Here is a 26,774-nt window from a genome sequence, read left to right on the forward strand (position 1 = left end):
CAGGACTGTTCTCAAATAACCTTAAGTAAACTCTAATAATTTATGTGTGTTTAATAAAATCTTTTATTCCCTTCCTCATCTACATTGCTTGCACATGTGTCAGTACTGTGGAGCAACCTACATTCAACATAAGAAATAGGAGCAGGAGTCTGCCATTTGGCCCATCGAGCCTGCTCCGCCATTCAATAAGATCATGGCTGATCTGGCCATGGACACATCTCCACCCACCTGCCTTTTCCCCATAACCCTTAAATACCCTACTATACAAAAATCCATCCAACCTCGTCTTAAATACATTTACTGCAGCAGTGGAGGCTACCGCATCGGGCAGAGAATTCTACAGATTCACCAGCTGCAATATTCAGCTGGCAAATGCCTTGCTCAATGACATGCGCAATCTGTCTTTTGGGATATAGTACTGAATAATTTTTTGCTATCTTTGGAATCAAACTTCATTCAGCATATGAGTAGCACCCTTTATTTTTTTTAAAAAGTAACTAACATAGTAATTAAGTTTGTGGATATATGTACATAAGAATTACAACATAGTTACCCAATGGTTAAAGTGCTAATCATGTATAAATTTGAGTTTGTAATTGGATTTCTCCATTACAATGGATTGTTAGAACTTGAACAATAACATCCATTTAAATCAAAATCAGCTATTTTTTTTAAGAAAATCAGCTCTCTACCAATAATATGCAATCAACTTCAGACTGCAGTTAATGGCAGGCAACTGGTAAAACCTAGCTCCTAAGTTCCCATTCAGAAATGAATGCCCAAGAATTCTACACCAAGCAGTGACCATTAGCCCTGCAATTACATTCAACAACATGGCATCTAACTAAGCACATCCTGGCTTTTATCCTGAATTGTACTGTATTCCAAACTTCTAGCTACAAATGTCTGATTCTTGCAGTTTGGTCTTTAGCAAACATACAGTTCAACTAATGCCAAGAATCAGCAAGTCAGAAGGTCATTTTAAGACTGCGCAGGCATGTGACGTAGAGTGCCAAAGGTTTAAAAAAGGAGAGGAATTTTCAGCGGTGTTTTTTAAATTGAAGCAAGAGGCTGAGAGTGAAGGAGTAAAGGAATCTCAGAGAGAAGTCATTTTCTTTTATACTGCTCGGGGAAAAGAGGCTAGACTGCTCAGGCTCCTGACATAGAGCGCCAAAGGTTTTAAAAAAAAGACCACCATATATAGCGGGCAGTGGAATGAGAGGGAACAGAGTGGGATGGCTTTGGCTCAATGGGCTTCGGCGTGAACAGGCAGAGGTGAGGGTAGGTTCCGGTAAGTTTTGTTTATTTAGAGAGAATGCCAGGCAGGATGTTGGAATGCTCCCCTTGCATGATGTGGGAGGTCAAGGAGACTTCCCGTCTCCCTGACAACGCCACCTGCAAGAAGTGCATCCAGCTGCAGCTCCTAACAAACCACGTTAGGGAACTGGAGCAGGAGCTGGATGACCTCCGGATCATTTGGGAGAATGAGGAGTTTATAGATAGTTGTTTTAGGGAGGTAGTTATGCCAAAGGAGCAGCGCACAGGTAATCGGGTTACAGTCAGACGAGGGAAGGAGAAAGGGCAGGCAGAGCAGGGCTGCCCTGTGGCCATTCCCTTCAATAACAAGTATACTGATTTGAATACTGTTGGGGGGGGATGACTTACCTGTGACAAGCTTTAGCAGCCGGATCTCTGGCAGAAGGGAAGGTGGAAGAAGAGGAGAGCGGTAGTGATAGGGGACTCGATAATTTGACATACAGACAGGAGGATCTGTGGTCGTGACAGAGACTCCAGGATGGTTTGTTGCCTCCTGGGTGCCAGGGTTTGGGATGTCTCTGATCACGTGCACAGCATTCTGAAATGGGAGGGTGATCAGCCAGATGTCATGGTACACATCGGTACCAATGACGTAGGAAGAAAGAGTGAGGAGGTCCTAAAGAGTGAGTATAGAGAGCTTGGTAGGAAGTTAAAAAAAGGACTTCAAGGGTGGTAATCTCAGGATTGCTACCTGTGCCACGTGCCAGTGAGGGTAAGAATAGGATGCTCTGGAGGATGAACACGTCGCTGAGGAACTGGTGTAAGGGGCAGGGTTTCAGATTTTTGGATCATTGGGACCTCTTCTGGGGCAGGTGGGACCTGTACAAGAGAGACGGGTTACACCTGAACTACAGAGGGACCAATATCCTTGCAGGGAGGTTTATTAGTGCTATTGGGGAGGGTTTAAACTAGATTTGCAGGGGGATGGGAACCAGAGTGCCAGTGCAGATAGGGGAACAGGGGTGAAAATAGGTGATGTTAAAGGTTCATGCAAAGTCACAAATAGAAGGGTTGTGTGTGGTGGTAATAATCTTCTGAGGTGTGTCTATTTCAATGCAAGGAGTATTGTGGAGAAGGCTGACGAGCTGACGGCATGGATTGATAGATGGAATTATGACATTATAGCCATTAGTGAAACTTGACTACAGAAGGGGCAGGACTGGCAGCTTAATGTTCCAGATGTGATAGAGGCAAAGGGATGAAGGATGGTGGGGGGGGGGGGGGGGGGGGGTTGACATTGCTAGTCTAGAAAATGTTACAGCAGTGCTCAGGCAGGACAGATTAGAGGGCTTGTCTACCAAAGCCATATAGGTGGAGCTGAGAAACAGGAAAGGTATGACCACATTAATGGGGTTGTATTATAAACCACCCAATAGTCAGCGAGAATTGGAGGAGCTGATCTGCAGAGAGATAGCAGACAACTGCAGGAAACAAAGTTGTGATAGTAGGGGATTTTAATTTTCCACATATTGATTGGGACTCCCATGCGGTTAAAGACATGAGGTAGCTTTGGCAGTCAAGGTGAAGGATAATCCAAAGAGCTTCTACAGGTATACTAAGAGCAAAAGGATAGTAAGGGATAAAATTGGTCCTCTTGAAGATCAGAGTGGTTGGCTATGTATGGAACCAAAAGAAATGGGGGAAATCTTAAATGGGTTTTTTGCATCTGTATTTACTAAGGAAACTGGCATGGAGTATACGGTTCGAGTTTGTAAAATGTGTTCAAGAAAGTTTTCTAAATCAATATACAGAGGTACCAACAAGAGAGGATGCAATATTAGATCTCCTATTAGGAAATGAGTTAGGACAGGTGACGGAAGTGTGTGTAGGGGAACACATTGGTTCCAGTGATCATAACACCATTAGTTTCAAATTGATCATGGATAAAGATAGATCTGATCCTCGGGTTAAGGTTCTAAACTGGAAAAAGGCCAAATTTGAAGAATAGAGAAAGGATCTAAAAAGCATGGATTGGGACAGGTTGTTCTCTGGCAAAGATGTGATTGGTAAGTGTGAGGCCTTCAAAGGAGAAATTTTGAGAGTGCAGAGTTTGTATGTTCCTGTCAGGATTAACGGCAAAATGAATAAGAATACGGAACCTTGGTTCTCCAGGGATATTGGAACTCTGATAAAGAAGAAGAGAGAGATGTATGCCATGTACAGGAAACAGGGAGCAAATAAGGTGCTTCAGGAGTATAAAAAGTGCAAAAAAATACGTAAGAAAGAAATCAGGAGGGCTAAAAGAAGACATGAGGTAGCTTTGGCAGTCAAGGTGAAGGATAATTCAAAGAGCTTCTACAGGTACCGTAGATTCCGGACTACAGAGCGCACCTGATTAAAAGCCGCACGCTCTAATTTTAGAAAGAAAATCAATTGTGTACTTGTACAAGCCGCAGGTGTCCCACGTTGTAATATGAGATATTTACACAGAAAGATATTACACGTGAGGATTTTTTAACTTTTAATTAAATCCGTATGATAACATAAACAAATATATATTGCAAATGCTTTTTTTCGAACAGTGCCTGTAACACAGCTACTTTTAAATATACATACGTATCGGTAACACACAAATTATGTTGCGTATACTTTTTTACTGAACAGTGCACGAACAACATTCCAATATCTCCTAACGACTGGTAAAAAAATATATATATACTGCAGCCTACCAGGAAAAGTTATTGATCGCCTTCTTCATCTTCCTCCTGTGCACTAAAACCATCAAAGTTCTCTTCTTCAGTGTCCGAATTGAATAAAACCTCAGGATCTCGTCACTCACTTCAGTCTCTTTGTTGTCGCTCTCACTTGAGCGCACGCGGTCCTCTTCATCACGCAGCAGTCCAGCCTTTCGAAACCCGTTGGTGATGGTGGATGTTGTGACACGGCTCCACGCATTTAGGATCCACTGGCAGACTTGAGTTAAAGATGCTCTTCGCATGCGTCCTGTTTTGGTAAAGGATTTCTCGCCGCTCGTCATCCAAGCCTCCCACTCAACGCGCAGCGCCACTTTAAATGGACATCAGCGTGAACCAGGCATTAGATTGATTATTGTACGATCTTTTTTTTGCTGATAGCTTAATAAGATATTGTTATCTTGTTACTAATTTAATTCTAAGTCTAATGTATTCATAACCTATTTAATATAATACTATGTTATATTTTTTTATAAAAATTAATAAAAAGATTGAAAAAGAAAAAGAAAACAAGTGGCCATGAGAAAACGCATTTTACTTGTGTTCTGAGCTGCACAGCATCCGGACTAAAGCTTCCACTGATGGTGATTTTTTAAGCGGCTGACAATGAAAGTTCAGTGAAAGCTGCCATCAAGAGTACAAACTCAATTCCAGCTGTGATTCCTGGGGCAAATACTTCGTGGTGGCCCCAGGAATCACAGCTGGAATTGAGTTTGTAAAAATCACCATCAGTTGAGTAAATAGGTTATGAATACATTAGACTTAGAATTAAATTAGTAACAAGATAACAATATCTTATTAAGCTATCAGCAAAAAAAAGATCGTACAATAATCAATCTAATCTATATTGATTATACATGAAAAAGATTAAAAATAATCATCAAAAGAAAAAAAAAGGTTTAAAATACAAGAAAAAATGTATATTTAAGGAAATAAAAAAAATAAACCTAAACTAACATGGGCAATAATAATAGTTTATATGTATATGATAGTGTCAGAAACTCCGGAACTCCATACCAGAACAAGAATAAAAAGAGTAAAGGTCTGGAAGAAGCCAAATTAATTCATATGAAAGTGTCGAATAAACGGTCCCCAAGTTTCTTCAAATTTAATTGATGAATCAAAAATAGTACTTCTAATTTTTTCTAAACTTAAACAAGAAATAGTTTGAGAGAACCACTGAAATGTGGTAGGAGGATTTACTTCTTTCCAATTTTGTAATATAGATCTCCTGGCCATTAATGTTACAAAGGCAATCATTCGTCTAATTGAAGGGGAGAATAGACTATCATCTTCATTTGGTATACCAAAAATTGCAGTGATAAAATGAGGTTGTAAATCAATATTCCAAATTGAGGAAATGGTAGCAAATATGTCCTTCCAATAATTATGTAAGGTAGGACATGACCAAAACATGTGGGTCAATGAAGCCACATCTAAATGACATCTGTCACATTGAGGATTAACATGAGAATAAAACCGAGCAAGCTTATCTTTAGACATAATGGCCACTTGTTTTCAGTGTGATGGACCAGTCACCTTTTTTATTAATAGTCCGAGTGAGAGGCAGGTCAAACGTCAAAGGTACTTCATCCATTTTTACGATATCATCTGGCCCGATGGAATTCTCCGCTATCTTTGAGTGAATGTGCGGAAGTTAGCAAGTTTTTCCTCGTGGTGTCGGGAGGGAGCTGCTGACACAGAGTCGTGCGTACCCTGACGGACAGGCCTTTTCGTCTCATAAATCTAAAACACCACGATGGCCCACCTCTAAAATCTTCGATTTTCATTTTGGTGGCGATGGCTTTAGCCTTCAGTCTGATCTGCACGGTGGAAACACCGCGGCCGCCTGCTCTCTGTGTGTTAACCCAGTCTTCAAGAAAGTTTTCAAGTTCGGGCCATCTGCTATGGTTACCTCTGAAAGCTTTTGTCGTCTTTTTGCATTGACTCAGTTCTTCACGCTGGCGTCTCCACCGTCTCAACATCGATTTATTTATGCCAAGATTATGTGCAGCAGCTCGATTTCCTTCTTCAACCGCCAGATTGATCGCCTTTAACTTAAAAGCTGCATCATATGCTTTTCTTCGAGTGTTTTCCATGTTGATGAGGGTGAGTACAAATGACTGATTTACAATAATTTAATTGTGAAAGTGCATTTGATTTATCGTACAATTTCATTGGACCTCTGTGAACTACTCATCAATTTTATTGGTCTACTGTTACGAGGCAAAATGTTTTTGGCGGCATGAAAAAAAAAACATGCATTAGCCGCACCGTAGTATAGGCCGCAGTGTTGCCGCAGTGTTCAAAGCGTGGGAAAAAAGTAGCGGCTTATAGTCCGGAATTTACGGTATATTAAGAGCAAAAGGAATAAAATTGGTCCTCTTGAAGATCAGAGTGGTTGGCTATGTATGGAACCAAAAGAAATGGGGGAGATCTTAAATGGGTTTTTTGCGTCTGTATTTACTAAGGAAACTGGCATGGAGTCAATGGAAATAAGGTAAACAAGTAGTGAGGTCATGGAACCTATACAGATTGAAGAGGAGGAGGAGCTTGCTATCTTGAGGCAAATCAGAGTAGATAAATCCCCAGGACCTGACAGGGTATTCCCTTGGACCTTGAAGGAGATTAGTGTTGAAATTGCAGGGGCCCTGGTAGATATTTTCAAAATGTAGGTATCGATGGGTGAGGTGCCGGAGGATTGGAGGATAGCTCATGTTGTTCTATTGTTTAAAAAAGTCTCTGAAAGTAATCTGGGAAATTATAGGCCAATAAGTTTGATGTCGGTAGTAGGTGAATTACTGGAAGGAGTACTAAGAGTACTACAAGTATTTAGATAGACAGGGACTTATTCGGGAGACTCAACATGGCTTTCTCCATGGTAGATCATGCTTAACAAATCTATTAAGAGTTTTTTGAGGAGAATGAAGGAAAGGCAGTGGATGTTGTCTACATGGACTTCAGTAAGGCCTTTGACAAGGTCCCGCATGGGAGGTTAGTTAGGAAGGTTCAGTCGCTAGGTATACATGGTGAGGTGGTAAATTGGATTAGACATTGGCTCAATGGGAGAAGCCACAAGGTGGTAGTGGAGGATTGCTACTCTGAGTGTAGGCCTGTCACTAGTGGTGTGTCACAGGGATCAGTGCGGGGTCCATTGTTATTTGTCATCAATATCAATGATCTGGATGATAATGTGGTAAAATGGATCAGCAAATTTGCTGAAGATATAAAGATTGGAGGTGTAGTGGACAGTGAGGAACATTTTCAAAGCTTGCAGGGGGAGTTGGAACAGCTGGAAAAATGGTTTGAAAAATGGCAGATAGGAGTTTAATGCAGACAAGCGTGAGGTATTGCACTTTGGAAGGACAAACCAAGGTAGAACATACAAGGTAAATGGTAGGGCACTGAGGAGTGCCGTAGAACAGAGGGATCTGGGAATACAGATATAAAATTCCCTAAAAGTGGCATCACAGGTAGGTAGGGTCGTAAAGAGAGCTTTTGGTACATTGGCCTTTATAAATCAAAGTATTGAGTATAAGAGTTGGAAAGTTATGGTGAGGTTGTATAAGGCATTGGTGAGGCTGAATTTGGAGTATTGTGTACAGTTTTGGTCACCGAATTACAGGAAGGTTATTAGTAAGGTTGAAAGAGTGCAGAGAAGGGTTACAAGGATGTTGCCGGGACTTGAGAAATTGAGTTACAGAAAAGGGTTGAATAGGTTAGGACTTTATTCCCAGGAGCGTATTAGAATGAGGAGAGATTTGATAGAAGTATATAAAATTATGATGGGTATAGATAGAGTGAATGCAAGCAGACTTTTTCCACTGAGGCTAGGGGAGAAAAAAAAACCAGAGGACATGGGTTAAGAGTGAAGGGGGAAAAGTTTAAAGGGAACATTGGGGGGGGGCTTCTTCACACGGAGAGTGGTGGGAGTGTGGAATGAGCTGCCAGATGAAGTGGTAAATGCGGGCTCTCTTTTAACATTTAAGAAAAACTTGGACAGGTACATGGCGAGAGGGGTATGGAGGGATATGGGCCAGGTGTAGGTCAGTGGGACTAGGCAGAAAAATGGTTCGGCACAGCCAAAAAGGGCCAAAAGGCCTGTTTCTGTGCTGTAATGTTCTGTGTCTATGGTTCTATACTCAGGCAGTGACTAACGGGAAGAAAAATCAAATGGAAAATAGTTACCATTCTAGAAATCAAAATGTTTGAAGATTTTTTCCTTTGCTTTCATACACATTATGGAAATATACTCCAAAGAAGAGGATGCCTGACTCTATGAATAGATTTTTTTTGGCGGATAGATTTGATAGGATATATGAGCCAGTATTTAATGACTTCTATATTTTCATAATCAGCCGGTGGGAAATAGAAGATTCAGATGCAACCAATACCATTAACCCTCTGCAATTCTCTTTATTATCCTCCAGTACCAGAACCTTCCCCTTGCACCTATCTGAACAATCTTCCAGCAGCCCACCAAGCATTGAGGTATGCAGCATACTTTATATAATCACACAATTATTTGCTGGATTCTGTTTTTCCAACTCTCAGCAGAAAACTGTATTCAGCATATGGAAAGAGCAGTGAAATCTGCAGTTCTTTCAACATTAGGGTTTAATCACCAAATAGCTATGCCCAACCACAATAATGGTTAATGTACAGCAACTGATATATGAAGCAAAAATCTGGCATGACATTTTAATTTGTACTTGTGCCCAAACTAAACATATACTGATTAATAATATGCCAAATGCACAATTATACAAATGTTTTGTTTACACAGGGCTGACTCATCTTTCAATTACCAGGGTCTTCTGAAATATGTTTAGCACCGACTTCTCATACACTTTATTTCCAGATACAATCAGGAGTCAAAATACTTTCTGGTGAGGAAAACTGATAGGCCCACAGAGCTTTTCTGAGATGAGACCCTCACTAGGTTATATTGATTTGTCTTTTTCTACTTTCATTTCCATGCTAAATCTGAATTACTTCAACATATTATTGAGTGAAAACTAGAAATTCCTACATTTCTAAACACATATTTGAAAGACTGCCTTTTTCAAAATATGCTGCAAGCAATTTTGAATTAAGATTGAATGACTTTTGTTCATGTGTTATCATTTGCATTTACTTTGATCATTTGCCACAATCACTGTATATCATTAAATGTTAGAGAAGGCATTACCTGTGGTAATATATGTAACTTATAATGATTATAACCAAGCAAGTGAGTAATACTGTTCCCGCAACATATATTACTGGATGCAAAAACTCAACAGTCTGCAGTAGAAAATCAGCACCAGTCAGATCCTGATGGGACAACAACATTCAGGATTAAAAATAGAAATACACATATTCATTAGATAAGAGGAGACAACTAACAGCAAAAATGTTGCCACAAATAAAGCAGTTACACTCTCTAAAATAAGCAGCAGAGCCCCTTAGGCAGCTGCAAGATAATTACGAGCCCATTGACAGCAGGTCTGCAGCTAGAAAGAGTAACATGGAATTGATTTCAAACAATGAAAATTACATAATTTCTTGAATAAAAGTAAATTAAATTTGATTAGACCCAGAAGCTTAAATGGAGCCAGGTATACAGACTTGGTGATTTGAATAGCCTTTAATATTCCATAATTAACGTTGCGATGTTCCTACACCAACAATGCCACTATTCCTCCAAGTTTCCATCTGTTCACATTCTCACACTCCCGAAAATTTTTCTAATGTTATCAAGAATAAATATAATTTTCAGGGGAAGAATGGTCAAAAGGTAATAGTTTCAGTTTATTGATAAAATTCAGTCCATTTTCTATTTTCATTTGGAAAAAAAATTGATATTAATATTTATAATTCATAAGCATAGATGGTTAGAATTTGTTTCTCTGCTTTCCGGCTTGATGACAGTGTAGCAAATGCAGGCTGGCAAATATAATGGCAGCGTGAGAGCTGCATAATCACATCTTTCATGCAAAAGTTTTGTTTTAAAAGTGGAACTAGAAGACCAGGCAAAATCTAAGATTAATCAGGTCACCTTTAAGTTTACCCAAAGTAGCACAGCAGACAAGGGAAGGCAACCCCAACATTACAGTAGGGGTGGGGGAAGTGTGTGTTCCTAGAGAATGTGCTGTACTTTCTTTATGTGAAGCCCAGTGCATGTGTCAAGAAATGAGTTGGAAAAAAAGTTTGTTTATTTCAGTTTGCACATACATTCTATGAGAACAAATGCTATTCCATATCTCAAGGGTTTGACTAGTGACTTATGAATTCTGTAAGTGCCAATTTCTGGTAAAAGCAGGTGCTGCCTAGTGATTAAAAAAATAACACTGAACTTGCTGCTTGTGTTAGGAGGGAAGGTAGGCCACTCAGAGTTCTACAGTTTTGAAGTCATTGCCATCAGGCCTCTATCGACAATGAGTTACGTAGAATATCAAGTTTTTACCATCAGCACTGCATAGTTGTTCAAAGTGTAACACTGCATGGTGGTGACATTCTCATCTGATGTGACAATCTGGCAGCCATCTGAAATCCATCCTCCATAACCATTCAGAAGGTTGAAGTCCCAGTACGCAGCCACTGCATCCACTCCATGTGCAATACGACGCAATGTAATAGTGATAGGTTGACTGAGAGAATACAGATTGTTGTCATCTTTTAAAAGAAAGCAAAGAAATATTACAGATCCATGTATAACTAACTGAAGGATAAATATGGATAACAAAATGCTTCACTAACTTTTATCACTTTTGAGTTTACTAATGTCACTCTTCCTCAGTGCTGGAAATGTCATCAACAGGATTGTGTAATCTGGGATATAAACATTGTACTAGAATGATCTTTTCCTTTTGGATTCAAGATCACTATAATCAAAATTCTACAACTGAGTTCCATCCAGTTAATAAAAATCAACAAAATTCAAAGCTGATTTAACAGACATTTTGTGTGTGTGACTGTTTTGAATGGGAAGGATTTACTGAAGAGTTGAAGAGGAGGAATTACACATAAAAGACTACTTATTGAAGGTGAAGTTCAAAACTAATGATTTTTTTTTCTCCTCACTCAATAGTTTAAAATAAGCTTTTAACAATAAATATTAGTATCAAGCCTCTTATCTGCAATTAGTTATGTGGAATATCATAAGAACTTATCAAAACTGGAGCAGACTCAATGGGCTGAATGGCCTAATTTTGCTCTTATGTCTTATAAACCAGTTTCTAAAAAGAATTATGAATTACTTAATACACATATCTGCTGAAAACAGTTGTCCTGTTTTCTCCTATCAAGTGTATAAATTAAAATTGCTTAAGCAAGACAACCAGAATCAATCAGATGAAAATCAATTATGTTTGGAAAAGCATTGGGTCCCGTTTACCAATTACCATTTTGTGATTGTAAACTTTTCATTTTAAAATCATAATTACAAAATCACTCCAAGAATAATTTTTTTTTAATTCAAGCACCAATAGTGCAATGTAATAAACATATCTCCCCATCCATCACTTACTCATTCTCTTAATTACTGCTCTAAAGTATTTACTGAGAAGAGAAATGAGAAATAAAACCTGGGTACCTCCCTACCTATCTTAGTATAGATGACTGGAGAGGCCACAGTCCGTCTCTTTCCATCATCTGCCAAATTTGTAGAATTCCCCGTGCTTGGAAAAAGTTTACCATTCCGAAAAGCAATAAGCTGCAATTTGTAGACTGCATCTTCCGTTTGGCTTAGTACAGGATTTTGGGAAAACAAGGATGGTGGTAATTGAATAGATGCCTCTGCAATAGTATTCTATGGAGTATTCAAATAAACAGTTTTAGAATGTTTGTATCATCAGTCATTTGTCAAATGGAGTAGCAACAAATACAATGATTTTTATAAACCTTTTTTACTTTACATTCTGCCTGAGTGACGGGTATTGATTCTGCCAATATTGCTTAATGAAAACAAAAAACACTTGGATTTACATTGCATAATTCACATCCTTTACATGATCAAAAATTGTTTATAGCCAATTAAGCCCTACTAAGTACAATGAAGTGGAATCACATATTTTAAGGAAATATTCAGCCACTCAGTACAATCAGTTATCCAAAATCAATCTGCCACACAAAAGTAAGTACTTCTGTTCAACTGGCTCTGTGGCATATTTTTTGTTTTGCAAATATATAGCGAACAATACACAATTTTTTCAGGCCAAGATATAAACTTTGACTGCCACGAATACAGAATTCACGTAGTATAAACTTAAACTGTTCAGGAATAACCTAGAAAATTTGGGCCAATCCTCTATAGTATCTAAAGAGACAGAGAAAAACCAGACACAGAATTTAGCTAATTCACAACATATTAAATTTCTGGTTAGCCAGTACAGTTGTTTGAAGCTGAAGAGCAGCTTTTAACCATTGACATAACTGAAATAGGCACTCAAGATCTCCCGACAATTATCATTAGTTAGTACTAACTGCAGCATTTTTCAACAGACTGATGAACTGCACATTGCAACTGCCACAGTTTGAGGTTTTAAGCTTTTCAAACTTCTAGCCCATTTCTCAAAGCTTTGATGTATATTGATTTTGAGAAATACTAATTTCATACAAGTATAGTCTCTTACATAGATTGATGTCACCTTATTAAAGACTGCTTTGATCATTGTAACTCACATCATGTTGCTAAGTTTCACATTATTACTGCAAATTTCCAGTGGAGCTACTGTTACCCCAGTTTTCAAACACTTTAAAGATGTACTTCAATTCAGTCTCTTACACCATGGTTAGCAATAAATATATTCCAACCTAAACTGTCAAGACATTTCATTTCTAATTGTAGTGAACCCTTGAATGATTTCTAACTGCTCCACTCCCAGGTTCATCAGGCATTCAAGTTCTCTGCAATAGAGAGGATGAACTGTCTGTAGACAGACCAAAGCATTGCATGCCTCAGATATTCTTTCGCAAACTGCATTTTTTCCCAATTTTATATTCACAATTAGAGCTGGGTGCTCACAAGGCACCACAACAATATAGAAAAAGAACAATTTTCATCTGCAGTTATTACATTTCATTACTGCTTAATAACAATTGCAGAAAGGTTTTGGATGGTTACTTCAGAAGTGCCAATGCATTAAAACTCATCACATCGAGATAATGTCACCTTATGCACCTACACTGGCTCCGTATGCTTCCATAACATTGGTTATTAAAAATCTACCACATCATTGGGGCAGGGTTTATCATCTTTTGTATGCAAATATTGAATTTCCACTTAACTGCAAATATTGCAGTACATTTACAAGTATGGCCCTCTACTTTGTACTCCAAGTAATTTAAAAGATAAATCACCAATCCTCTAGAGATAGAGGATTGAATATTCACTATTACACTACACAGTCCCCTAAACTAGTGGAACATAACCTTTGTTACAAATCATAGCTCAACAAGCTGCCATGCTTGCTATCACCCTAACCATAGTTACTAGGAACATGTTACCAATGACTTACTTTCAGTTCAAGGATTTTCTGCAGGGAAAAGATGGCATTTCCTGTCTATATAAATGCTTTAATAGTTGCTTAAGTGACTTTGATAATTGATCCATTCTTTCAAATTGCATGTGTTTACTTTTAAATAAACATTTACAAAAAACAAGAAGCAATGTTTGTACTAACCAAGGCATTTTTTTGTTATGATCAAAACTAAGCAACTCTAGGCTGTGGGCTGCCAGTTTTATTTTTGGCAATTTTCTCTGAAGAACAGCCCAAACCATTAATTGTAATTTACCATAACAAGCATCTATTCCATCTCAGTGAAATTAATAATAGTTACAATTAGCCCCAATTTAAGTGTGAATTATAGTGAAGCATTTTACTCAATTATTCAGTGTTCCACAGGTGATCTTCTAAAAAGCTTCAATACCCAGCTGTCCAACCCACCCACTCAGATCTCTCCAATGCTCCTTGAGCCAACTGTAGTATTTTAATAAAAATAATAAGCAGAAAGGTTAAAACATTAGTGGTGTTAATAAGATAACACAGATATATTTTGCCAGTAATTACTGGCAATTCAATTAAGTCAGCTGATTATTTTGCCCATCTCCAGGGGCACTGTTTCCAAAAATAACTCTTAAGTGCATAATTACCTTTCTTTACAAAATCGATTTTTATACAAGTGACAATATCGTTAATAGAGCAAATTTAATATTAAACGCAATACAGAATGACAGCGTACACACATCCTATAGCCCTGATTGACTGCTTACCTTGATTACAAAACTAGAAAGTGTGTTGCTAATATTGCCAGGACTGCACTTAAAACTGAACTGTTTATCTAGGTTGCCATCAGGATCTCTGCGCCCAAAGTCAGTAAGCCCTGTTCGATCTGCCATAGCAACCTTCTGGAACACAGTGCAAGTCATTCCAGCAAAGCCATTGGCTTTCACCACAGAAGCTTCCATTGCAATGTTTGGAGAATACTGGACAAAGTGGGGGGGAGAAAATTAGAAAACACATTATGTAAAACATTAATAGAATAATTAACATTTTCACCTGCTGTGGAAAAGTAATGATAGAAAAAAATGCAGAGAGGGTATGCTTTATTCTTTAATAATAAAATTACATGATTTAGCAAACACGAGAAAATTTGCAGATGCCGGAAATGTCAACTGTACTTCTTCTTATAGATGCTACCTGGCCTGCTGCATTCCACCAGCGTTTTGTCTGTGTTGCATGACTTAGCAAAAGTTGGTTGCAACTCAGACAAAAGGGAAGGATCAGCTTAGCCAATTTGATTCCTATCTGCACCATACGCAATATCTACAGAATATTCTGAAGACCCCATTCTTTTTTTTTATTTTTTTTTGAACCCAGGCAGGGTAAACAGGATCCAACACCATTAAACCAGCTTCAGCGAAGGCCAGGCCCCGCCCCAACCCAACCCAACACAAACCAAACGAAGACCCCATTCTTACTGTAGAATAAACTTGAGCTCCACTGGCAAGCCTGTAAGTAGCTATCCGTTGTAAGCACTGAACAATTCGAGTGCAGGCTTTTGCCTCCCATTGGGCCATCCAGAGGACGTGTTCATCTGCTAACATGATGTTACTGGCAATATCCACCATGACATCTCCAAGCTAAAAGAAATAAGAACCCTTTTTCAAATGTAACCCTTATATAGAAAAAAATAACCTCACCAAAAATTTGTACAGTACAAAGTACTAAAACCATATTTAGGTCAAAACTGACAACTTTCAGACAAAACACAAACATTTGTTTAAAATAACTGAAAATAAAATACCCACTGTATGGCTGCATTTTCTTTGACAAATTGGATGTCAATACATATCCTGCGCTTTTATAATAGTTCCAATGCCAGGAAATGAATTATAATCTTTAAAATGCCTTTATATGTTTTTCTTCTAATGTACCATTGGTTTTGTTTGTCAAAAAAATAACAAACCGAAGACATTGTACTGGAAGGGCTCAGCAGGTCAAACGTTTTGGGGAGATACCCTTCATCTTGGCCTGGAATGCTGACTGTTTATTCCTATCCATTGTTGCTGCCTGACCTGCTGAGCTCCTCTCATTGCCCTAGGTTTCCAGCATCCACAGTAGCTCGTGTATACAACTAAAGATAAATCATTTATTTAAAAAGCTTTAAGCAATATTAATCTCAAAGCTCCAAAACCATTGCCAGTTTGCTGGATTATCAAAGGTGTTTATTTGATATTAATTTAAGTATTACATGTTATTAACATACATATGCAAACATCATTTCCTTCCTTACTAACTATTCAATTGTGCTTTCACAGTGGGGAGTTTGCAATTGTCTTGTATCAGTTCACATAACTGATCTGTAGCATTAAGGAATAGAAATACTGTGGATTCCAGTTAATTGGGACACATTAGGACCAGTACATTTTGGCCCAATTAAGCAGCTGTCTCAATTACCTGAAGTTTCATGGAAAATAGTTTAAAAAGGTATAAAAACCACAAACTATTGCGAGAACAAACTGTGTTCAGATGAAATACAGAACAAATTAGAACACCAGCAGAACTACTATAGTACTATAAAACTGTATTAGTTCCTAATAGTTATTGGAGGAATTAATCCGTGTTCTTTTGATTAATTGTAAATGAACAAAATCAGTGCAGCCACCCCATGCAGATAACAGACTGCCTTGAAACAATACTTTCGACATTAAAACTCTTCATCTTCATTGTAATATTCAAGATGATTACCCACACTTTCAAATTCATCATAATTCCCAACTTGTTAAAGTTGAGAAATAATTTAAATTTTCACTTCTGGCCATCTCTGGCTTTGCCAGGCCTGAATGCTTGAAACCGCAGAGAGCAATACTTCTGACCTGTCTTACTGCTTATTTCTTGTTAACTATCAGTGAGAAAGAGTACTGCTTTTTGAACACAAACACATGCAAGTAATGACATTTAAAAACTGTTCACTCTAAGCACAGTGTAGTGCCTAGCAGCAACACAGCATGCACATGATTGGTGTTAGTTAGAAACTGTTTGGTAACTGTCTCCTGTCCCAATTAAGCAGCATAGCATCTGTCGCAAATAAATGAAGGGAATCCTTGCTATTTTCTCGATTTGTTTGTTGTCATAAATAAGTGGCTGGCCCAATTAATCAGAATCCATTCCATCATCCAACTGAATGAATAGTCAATCACACTAAATAATCTTGACAACAGTAAATCATAAATTAAGCATAATCTGTGTAACCCTTTAAACATTTTGCAGATGCAGAAATAAAAATTGGGAATTGTACATACTATAGATTGAGGTTGAAGTAGTTATTTGTTTAAAATATTAGAAATTTACAAAAAAATTGCAACTGAACAAAAAGCAGAGCATTTAGAGAAGTTGCTCAGTAATAATTAAGGCTACATTCAAAAAACCCAGATACATTTCTTTCTCAAAGCATAACATTTTAAGAGAATTCTACAGTAAGAATGATTCATAAAAAGCTTGCATCAAATCAATGATCATCAACAAAAATTGCAAGTTTATACTGGGTGAAAGAAATAAAGTTATTTAAACTATGTTTCCACTGTGCAGTACAAATACTACTTTCAATGCACAGTTCCTCTTTACACTGAAGGAAACGATTTGGCCCATGAGAAAATGGCAGCTGTGAGAGCAATCACAATCCCACTGAATCGAAAAAGAACTCTAGTTTAATTGTCTAATCTCATTGCAATTCTATTCACCCATTTATTTCACTGCTGGTTTTCTTTCTAGTTTTTCATTTATCTTTCCCTCTCTCCCAATTCTCCAAAAAGCTGCCCATGTGAAAGGCAATTTACAGTAGTCAAGAAACTGAATAACCCTGGGACATAGAAGGAAACCAAGCATCTAGGCAAATTTCATAGGAAGAACATAAGATGTCAGGTCAAACTTTCTCACTGGAGCCGCGGGATAGCTGCACCATGTAAAGTAAGGCCACTCATACAAGCCTAATTAATCATTTCCACCATATGTAATTTGTCCTCTTGCAGATCCTACCCTTTATTGTCTAGTTAAAACATAATTTTTCTGAAATAAAATTCTCAACGCATGCAGATAATAAAATGGAGATACATTTGTCTGAGAATTTGATGATTACAAATCTCACAGAAAACAAAATCAAGCATTGCTATTTCTAGTTTCAGGTGCATAATTTTAATTTGTTTAAATATTTATAGTTAAGTATTACAATCAAGCCATAAGCAAAACTCACCTCCTTGTATTTCTCTGCAAACCTACCAAACTTTTCGATCATTTCAGCCACAAAAATGACATCCATCTTATCTGAGAAGTTTGCTGCTTCCATTGTATAAGCCAGGAGTTGCTGTGCTGTTGCTACAGCATTTGTAAGGTTCAAAGGCATCTAGTTAAAATAAAAGGTAAATTCAGCTGTAAAATGCCAACCCAGATATCTTTTTGTAACACCTGGACCAGCATGGATGAAGTATTTGCAAAGACCTTGCAATGAAACTCCTTATTTTTCTTCTACAATCTTGTAGAAGGAAAGTGAGACATGCTGTGAATCAGGCATTGAAAAATACTTCAAATGTTGTAACTGCCAATCTTGCAGACATCCATTAAATGTATTTTTATTGATATTGCTTAAGCAATTTGCTATTCTGAAAAGCAACCCAAGGGCTGCACATATACAACCATTCAGCACTACAACACAGAAACAAGCCCTTCTGCCCAGCTAGTCCTTGCCAAGTTGCTACTCTGCCTTATCCAAACTTCTCTTAAATGTTGCAATCAAACCCACATCCAAAACTTCTGCTGGCAGCTCCAAACTTGCACCACCTTCCCAGTGAAGCTGTTTCCCCACCTCCCAGGTTCCCATTCTAATTTCACCTTTAACCCACGACTTCTAGTTCTCGTCTCGAGTAGTGACAGTGCAAAACGCCTGCTTGCATTTACCCCATCTATACCTCCCAATTTTGTATACCTCTATCAAATCTTCCATTATTCTCCTATGTTCCAAAACAAAAAAAGTCCTAACCATCTCAACCTTTCCCTATGACTCAGGTCTTCCAGTCCCGACAACATCCTAGCATATATTCTCTGAATACCAGATGTAGAAGTATGTATCATCCAAAAGGCAGAACATCCATATTTTTGGCATCAATCACAACATCCGTTACTCTTGCATGCAAATTTGAATGTACATCTAAATACCCTTTCCCCAATAAAAAATTATCCAAAAACAGTATTGATTTCCAAGTGTTATGGTGATATCCAAGTTAATCTTACCAACACCTCTTCCAACTTTTCCATCTGAAACATCTGACAACTTAGCTGAAGAATAAATACAAAGCCCACCTATTAAACGTTAGAAAAATCAAAGACTTGCCCCGTCTCCTTCACAAACTTTATTCCCTAGCCACTGATTTCATCCCTATCTCTTCTACCTATCGAAAAAATAAATCAGCCCATTTGCAACCTCAATATCAGATCTAACCCTAAAATATGCTTCCTTATCTTGTTCACTCAGCAACAGGTTCAGCTGTTTACATATACCTATTCATTTGGTGTTGAAATTTCTATTCAGACTTGCTAATACAATAAACCAGCCTCACTTACTCTACTCTCTGTAAACTTGTGGACAAAAAAATTTTACTCTCAAGAGCCAGCATCCCCTTCCTGCCAGTCCTTGCAAATACTAGTCACCTATACTTGCTAATCTATGCTTACTCCAGGTTAAATAAACCCTAGATATTTTGATTTTCACCCCTGTTCTCAAATCTTCAACACCTTCAGAGTTAGGTTAATTGCTTACAGGTCTCCCAGAAGACATCCAATTCGGGATTTTTGTTATCCGCAAACAATATTAATCCAATAACTCTCGTGCTTTTTGCTGCCAATGTTCTAAACTCTGTAATTTGCTCATTAAACTCAGAAATGAAAACAGGCCAGTACAGTTTTTGGTAATTTTCTCAACTTCCTTTTGTCATTTACTGTAAAAATTCAGTTAATGAGGCTTTTGTGAAGCTGTTTGGAATATATGGACACATTAAAGGGATACAGAAATTAAAAATTCTATTGTTGTAATACAGATTTTTTAGTCTGGATTGTGGGATCAAGCTCCAGTGTGATAACCAAGCTGGTAATCTTTGTACAGAAGCTAAGAAGAGCACCTGTGGAGTTGAAATAACAGAATAAATAAGCTCCGCAAAGATAAAACGGGTCTTCACCAACAAAAATATGACTATTGTTAATATAAGTATCATTTTATTATACCTACTAAAGTCAATATACAAGTTTAACTTCCAACAATTATAATGATATTTTGTACCTGGTTAAACATGTAAAGAACCCGTGTAACATCATTTGCATACTGACATCGAGAGTAGTTGTCATCAGACCAAAAGCCTCCTCGGTCACATTTGCGCCAAGCTTTCTCATCCTGAGAGCCACCAGGGTAGATCCCAGTGCTTGCAGAGTAACGGGTACAGAGCAGGTAGGCAGTGATGCCAGCCAGTGTACGAGGCCACCTGAACACAGAATATTCATTCATTCAATCTATCCATTGGGTTTTAATCAGAAATATAGCATAACCTTAACACCCAGTAAATGAACACATTCAACTATTAGATAGAAGGTCTGCGACAGTGCTGCAGGCTTGCTGAAAGCTCTACAGGTGGGAAAAAATAGATAAGTACTTCTATGTCGTGGGAATAACCCATGGCATATTTTAGAACTGAAAAAAGGCATACTGGTACCTGTAGCTGGGAAAATACAAAATTAATTTTGCACTTTTATGCTAGTGTTCTGTTTTTGCCAACTATTGAAAAAAACTGTCATTATTTCCAAGTATTGTGGAGCTCACCAAATGCAAACAGATTACATTAGCCCTGCCCCCAACCAAAATTAATGCAACAGAGGAATTTTTCATCCATGCCCCTGAAATCAGCCCAAAAGCTATTACACAAAATCACTTGCTAGATTATTTTTTTTGGGGGGGAGGGGAACCTGCTATTAAAACAAAAGTCATCCAAAAAGATGCATACCAAAGATCGAAGGAAACAGCACAAAATAGCTGAGGGGCAAAAGAATGCACAATATTCTAAAGACTATTTGCAAAAGGGTAAGATTTCTAACATTTCCAAGTTTAAATAGTACAAAGAATGGCCTAGGAGATAATATGGATTACTGGAATGTACCAGCTGAAGAGAGAGTTGCAGATTGGCAATGGTGTCATGTGCAGAGTACTATAATCAAATAATGCAGACAGTACCTTACAAAATACATGAAGTATGGTAACAACAGCAGAATCTTATAGAGTCTGGTTGGGAATTTGGATTTGGTTCTTTTCCCTTTACTAGTTCTTGCCCTTTTCTTTTTTAAAAAGCAGCACAATGTTCCCCAAAGTTCTATCTACATTGGCGAGTTATCCTAACCAGTCCGAAACAAAATACTGAACAGGATTTGTAGGACTATGTACCAAGAATATTTAAATACATAAGTACGAGGAAATCTGCAGATGATGGAAATTCAAGCAATACACACAAAATGCTGCTGGAACGCAGTGGGCAGGCAGCATCCATAGGAAGAAGCACAGTCGACATTTTTGGGCCAAGACCCTCCGTCAGAACACAAGTGATTATTTTTAGAAGTTTTCTATTACATTGCTTCTGATTTCAAAGATATATCAGTTTGTAACATTGACAACCTACTCAATAAAGGCTTTCCATGAAATTGACTCATCCAACGCTTCATCCAGTTGGAAGAAAAAGTTTGTGAACCCTTTGCAATTATCTGGTTTTCTACATTTATTACTCATAAAATGTGGTCTGTTCATCATTCAAGTCACAATATACTAACACAATCTGCCTAAACTAATAACACACAAACAATTGTACTTTTATGTCCTTTTTGAACATATTGTTTAATCACAATCCACGCTAGAAAAAGTATATGAACACTGGTATTTAATAATTGGTAGAACCTCCTATAGCAACAATAACCTCCACCAAACATCTCTTGTAGCTGCTAATCATACTTACACATCGTTGAAGAGTAATTTTAGACCATTCCTCCATACAAAACTGTTTCAGTTTATCAATATTTCTGGGATACCTGCAAGAGCAGTCCTCTTCATGTCATGCCACAGCATTTCAATTGAGTTAAGGTCTGGACTCTGACTTAGCCGTTCAAAAACATGCACTTTCCTCTTTTTAAACCATTCTGTTGTTGATTTACTCGTGTTTCAGATCATTAGCTTGTTGCATCATCCAATTTCTATTAAGCTTCAGGTGATAGACCGCTACCCTGACATTCTCCTGTAAATTGCCTTGATACAATTTTGAATTCATTATTCCCTGAACGATTACAAGCTGTCCGGGCCCCAAGACATCAGAGGAACCCCAAATCCTGATGCTCCTTCCACCATGCTTCACAGTTGGGATGAGGTTTTGGTGTTGGTGTCCTTTTTCCTCCAAACCAGGCTATGTGTATTTCTGTCCAAATGTTCAACTTCTGTTTCAAGAGGCACTGTAGAACATCCAAGTGGACTTCTGCAAACTTGAGACGTGCAGCAATGCATTTTTTTGGAGAGCAATGGTTTTCTCCATGGTGTCCTTCTATGAACCATGCCTGTTCAGTGTTGTTCTTGCAGTGGACACAAGAACAGAGACTTTAGCAAGTTTTAGAGATTTCTACAGGTCTTTTGCTGTTACCGTAGGGTTCTTTTTCACCTCCTTCAGTACTGCACGTTGTGCTCTTAGTGTGATCTTTGCAAGACACCCAACTCCTAGGGAGAGTAGCAACAATACTGAGTTTTCTCCATTTGTTGACAATTTCTCTTACTGTGGACTGATGAACACTCAGGTCTTTAGAAATGCTTTTGTAGCTTTTTCCAGCTTCGTGCATCTCTACAATTATTCTTTTAAGGACCTCTGAAAGTTGTTTTGATCAAAGCACGCTACACATACACAGATCTTTCTGGACAAGAGCAGGCTCTGTCAGTAACCTGACTTCGTGTGTCTTTTTTTAAATATGTACAGCAAGGCACATCTACAACCACTACCTCCAATCTCATCTCATTGATTGGAACACGTGACTCCAAATAGCTTTTGTACGGGCTCACGTATTTTTTGAACGTAGACTGTGATTGTTTAAATAGTGTACTCAATATTGACAAGTGGTACATTGCTTGTGTGTTGTTAGTTTAGGCAGATTGTGTTTGCCTATTATTGTAACTTGGATAAGATCAGACCACATTTTATGGGTAATTAATGCAGAAAACCAGCTAATTGCAAAGGGTTCACATTACTTTTCTTGTAACTGTACATCCAAACTCCCACTCTCTTTACCCTTTACTACCATACTTATTCACCTGTGCTGGCCATCAATCCATTAACTCAATTGAAAATTATCTCTCATGTTCCACTGATTCAGGCTTCACCATCTCCCCCACTCCAACTTGAACCTTCTCCATGCATTTAAGGCAAATACTCAAACTTCAACCTTGTGCTATTCATAGCCAAACCTACTGCTCTTTAACTTCTAGCTCTGGACACATGAAGGTTCAAAATTATAACTTGTTTTTTTTTAAAAAGTAGTAGTAAGTAGTAGTTGACTATTTATGAACATTATTTCTATTGTTAGCTTTATCCAACTACCTTAGATCACAGAGTACATTTTATTGCACCCCATATTTCAGTGGATTTCATTGATGTTAAAATTAATTATTATTTTTGTTTAAGCATAGTGTATCAAACCAAAATTAGAGATTGCAGCCCAGTTCATTTCTTTGTACATAGCAATCAATTTAGGGGGAAGAGCTCTTAAAAGTAATACAGAATTCCTACCTCCATGTAGCGATAAAATTGCACACTGAAAAAAAATGGTTTGCACCAAAGAAGATTATGCTGTTACAATCAGTTCATCTTATTCCATGGAAACTTAATTATTGACAACTAGGGTGCCCAGAAGAAAACTAATCTTTGACTTAACCAAAATAGCACAGAATAAATTTTCCAAATATCAGCTAGCTCCAAATTCTCAACATCTTTTATGTATATCTATATCTATATATATAAAATTTCTATTTATAGAAAGATATCATCAGAAAGATGAAACCTGCCGTGGATGAACCAGGAGATATGTCGTCTGCTGAAGGCTAGATCTGTGGCATTCAAGTCTGGTGACCCAGGCCTGTACCAGAAAACCAGGTATGATTTGCGGAGGGCTATTTCAAAGGCAAAGAGACAATTTTGAACTAGGTTGGAGGCAACACTGGATGCAAGGCAACTCTGGCAGGGTCTACAAGACATTACTTCCTACAAAGCAAAGCCCAATAGCATGAATGGCAGTGATGCTTCACTACCACATGAACTCAATGCCTTCTATGCATGCTTTGAAAGGGAGAACACCACTACGGCTGCGAAGATCTTTGCTGCACCTGATGATCCTGTGATCTCTCTCAGAGGCCGATGTTAGACTGTCTTTAAAGAGAGTGAACCCTCGCAAGGTGGAAGGTCCCAATGGAGTACCTGGTAAGGCTCTGAAAACCTGTGCCAACCAACTAAAGGAGTACTCAAGGACATTTTCAACCTCTCACTGCTATTGGTGGAAGTTCCCACTTGCTTCAAAAAGGCAACAATTATATCAGTGGCTAAGAATAATAATGTGGGCTGCCCTAATAACTATCACCCAGTAGCACTCACATCGGCAGTGATGAAATGCTTTGAGAGGTTGGTCATGACTAGACTGAACTCCTGCCTCAGCAAGGACATGGACCCATTGCAATTTGCGTATCGGCACAATAGGTCAATGGCAGATGCAATCTCAATGGCTCTCCACATGGCCTTAGACCTCCCGGACAACACAAACACCTACATCAGGAAGCAGTTCTTCGACTATAGCTCAGCATTTAATACCGTCATTCCCACAATCCTGTCTGAGAAGTTGCAGAACCTGGGCCTCTGTACCTTCCTCTGCAACTGGATCCACGACTTCCTATCCGGAAGATCACAATCTGTGTGGATTGATGAAAACAAATCCTCCTCGCTGATGATCAACACTGGCGCATCTCAGGGGTGTGTATTTAGCCCACTGCTCTACTCTCCATATACCTATGACTGTGTGGCTAGGCATAGCTCAAACACCATCTATAAATTTCCTGACAATACAACCATTATTGGTAAAATCTCAGATGGTGACGAGAGGGCGTAAAGGAGTGAGATATGCCAACAAGTGGAGTTGCCTCAGCTACAAGCTGGAACTCAACATCGGTAAGATGAAAGAACTGATTGTGGACTTCAGGAAGGGTAAGACGAAGGAAAATATGCCAATCCTCAAGACGGATCAGAAGTGATGAGAATGAGCAGCTTCAAATTCCTGGGTGTCAAGATCTCTGAGGATCTAACCTGGTTACAACATATTGATGTACTTATAAAAAAGGCAAAACAGCGGATATACTTTATTAGGAGTTTGAAGAGATTTGGCACGGCAACAAATACACTCAAAAAGTTCTATAGATGTACCATAAAGAGCATTCTGACAGGCTGCATCACTATCTGGTATGGAGGAGCTACTGCACAGGACCAAAAGAAGTTGCAGGTGGTTGTAAATCTAGTCAGCTCCATCTTGAGTACTAGCCTACAAAGTACCCAGGACATCTTTGGGGAGCGGTGTCTCAAAAAGGCAGCATCTATTATTAAGGACCTCCAGCACCCAGGAGATGCCCTTTTCTCACTGTTACCAACAGGTAGGAGGTACAGAAGCCTGAAGGCACACACTCAACGATTCAGGAACAGCCTCTTCCCCTCTGCCATCTGATTCCTAAATGGACACTGAATCTTTGGACACTCACTCACTTTTTTTAAAAATATACAGTACTTCTGCATTTTCACTTTTTTAATATCTATTCAATATACATAATTGATTCACTTGTTTATTTATTGTTGTCATTATTTTAATTTTATTTATCGTTATTATTATTTCTGCTAGATTATGTATTGCATTGAACTGCTGCTGCTAAGTTAATGAATTCCACGTCACATGCCAGTGATAATAAACCTGATTCTGATCTTAATGGAAGTTTACCTGAAATCTCCTTTATTATTCATCACCATCTCTGGAGGGCAATACTTAGCCGAGCTTTCCAAGACAACTACATCAACTTGTTTACTGCTGTTTCCACGTTTAGTTTGGACATGACATTCCCAGTTGCCAGAGGAATCCATTTGGGTATTTGAAATAGTTAGTGTACTGCATTCAGAAACAGTATACACATATATATATATATTAATTGCAAGCATATAATATTCAATGAAAAGCCACATCTTTGCAATGTTTCTATGCTTTCAAAGCTATCACACACTTTCACATACTTTAAACTGGCAAATATAATTGTAAAACATAAACTTGGCAGGTCAAAATGTTTAGATTCTAAACCAAAATATATACTTTCTGATAATCAGGTGTTATGCACTTAAATTCTGCCGTACAAGCATAAAATTGCCACCTTCATTAAAAATATATGGAGATATGAAATAGTATTTGCAGGTTTTCTCTTAAGAATGTATCTCCCACAATTATGAAGTTAGTTTGTTTTGACTATGTTTTCTAAGAAAATGTTTTTAAAAATTCCTTTGCAGAATGTGGCATCACCAGCAAAGCCTCTATTTATTGCCCAAATTGTCCTCAATTGGCTTGGATTTAAGTGAATTTTTATTCTTGATTAATCTAATTAACTAAATTTAAAATTCCCAAATTTCTATCATAGGTTTAGTACATTTTTTTGAGATAGTTACTCTGAAATATTTTTAGAAAGATAAGACATTTCAAATATGCCAACTGGTCTGCACAAAATCAAAATATCTATGTTTAATAACTGAGTACTTTACAAAACCGTTTTATTTAGATTACAGGAAGACGTTATGAAAACTATGCAACAGGACACATTCTTACTTTTAATTCCAATAAATAAAATATGCAAGTTGCTGTATTACCTTGCAATAAAGGAACAATTATGAACCATATTTTTTTCAACATAAATTCCTTGGGACTCGTTAGTTTCCACTATTTTTCCATTCTGATACCAGAGCACTTGCATGTCTTGGTCAATGTAAGAAGCAATACACTGGAAAGGAAGACTGTCTCCCTCAAACACCACCTGACGATGGGAAGGACTCAGCTGAAAGGATGGCAACTCAAGAGGGGCATCTGCAACACAAAGGTAAAATGATTCCACAACTACACACTCAGGATACAGCATCAAATTACAGTAGAACTCAAATAA

General features: G+C 38.0%; 1 protein-coding gene across 3 annotated transcripts in view; it reads right to left on the bottom strand.

Moving 5' to 3' along the window:
• adgra3 (adhesion G protein-coupled receptor A3) overlaps positions 1-26,774 on the bottom strand; it is a 119,092-nt gene that overhangs the window by 9,262 nt on the left and 83,056 nt on the right. For all 3 annotated transcript variants that reach the window (XM_059988955.1, XM_059988953.1, XM_059988954.1), the window contains 9 exons: positions 26,485-26,698; positions 25,577-25,741; positions 19,821-20,019; positions 17,745-17,894; positions 14,974-15,135; positions 14,266-14,478; positions 11,595-11,802; positions 10,459-10,667; positions 9,202-9,326 (listed from right to left, as the gene is read on the bottom strand). In XM_059988955.1, coding sequence (XP_059844938.1) covers positions 9,202-9,326; positions 10,459-10,667; positions 11,595-11,802; positions 14,266-14,478; positions 14,974-15,135; positions 17,745-17,894; positions 19,821-20,019; positions 25,577-25,741; positions 26,485-26,698 — 1,645 coding nt within the window. The remainder of the gene's footprint in view (positions 1-9,201; positions 9,327-10,458; positions 10,668-11,594; positions 11,803-14,265; positions 14,479-14,973; positions 15,136-17,744; positions 17,895-19,820; positions 20,020-25,576; positions 25,742-26,484; positions 26,699-26,774) is intronic.

The sequence above is a fragment of the Hypanus sabinus genome, chromosome 14 (genome assembly GCF_030144855.1).
Source record: "Hypanus sabinus isolate sHypSab1 chromosome 14, sHypSab1.hap1, whole genome shotgun sequence".
Lineage (NCBI taxonomy): Eukaryota > Metazoa > Chordata > Chondrichthyes > Myliobatiformes > Dasyatidae > Hypanus > Hypanus sabinus.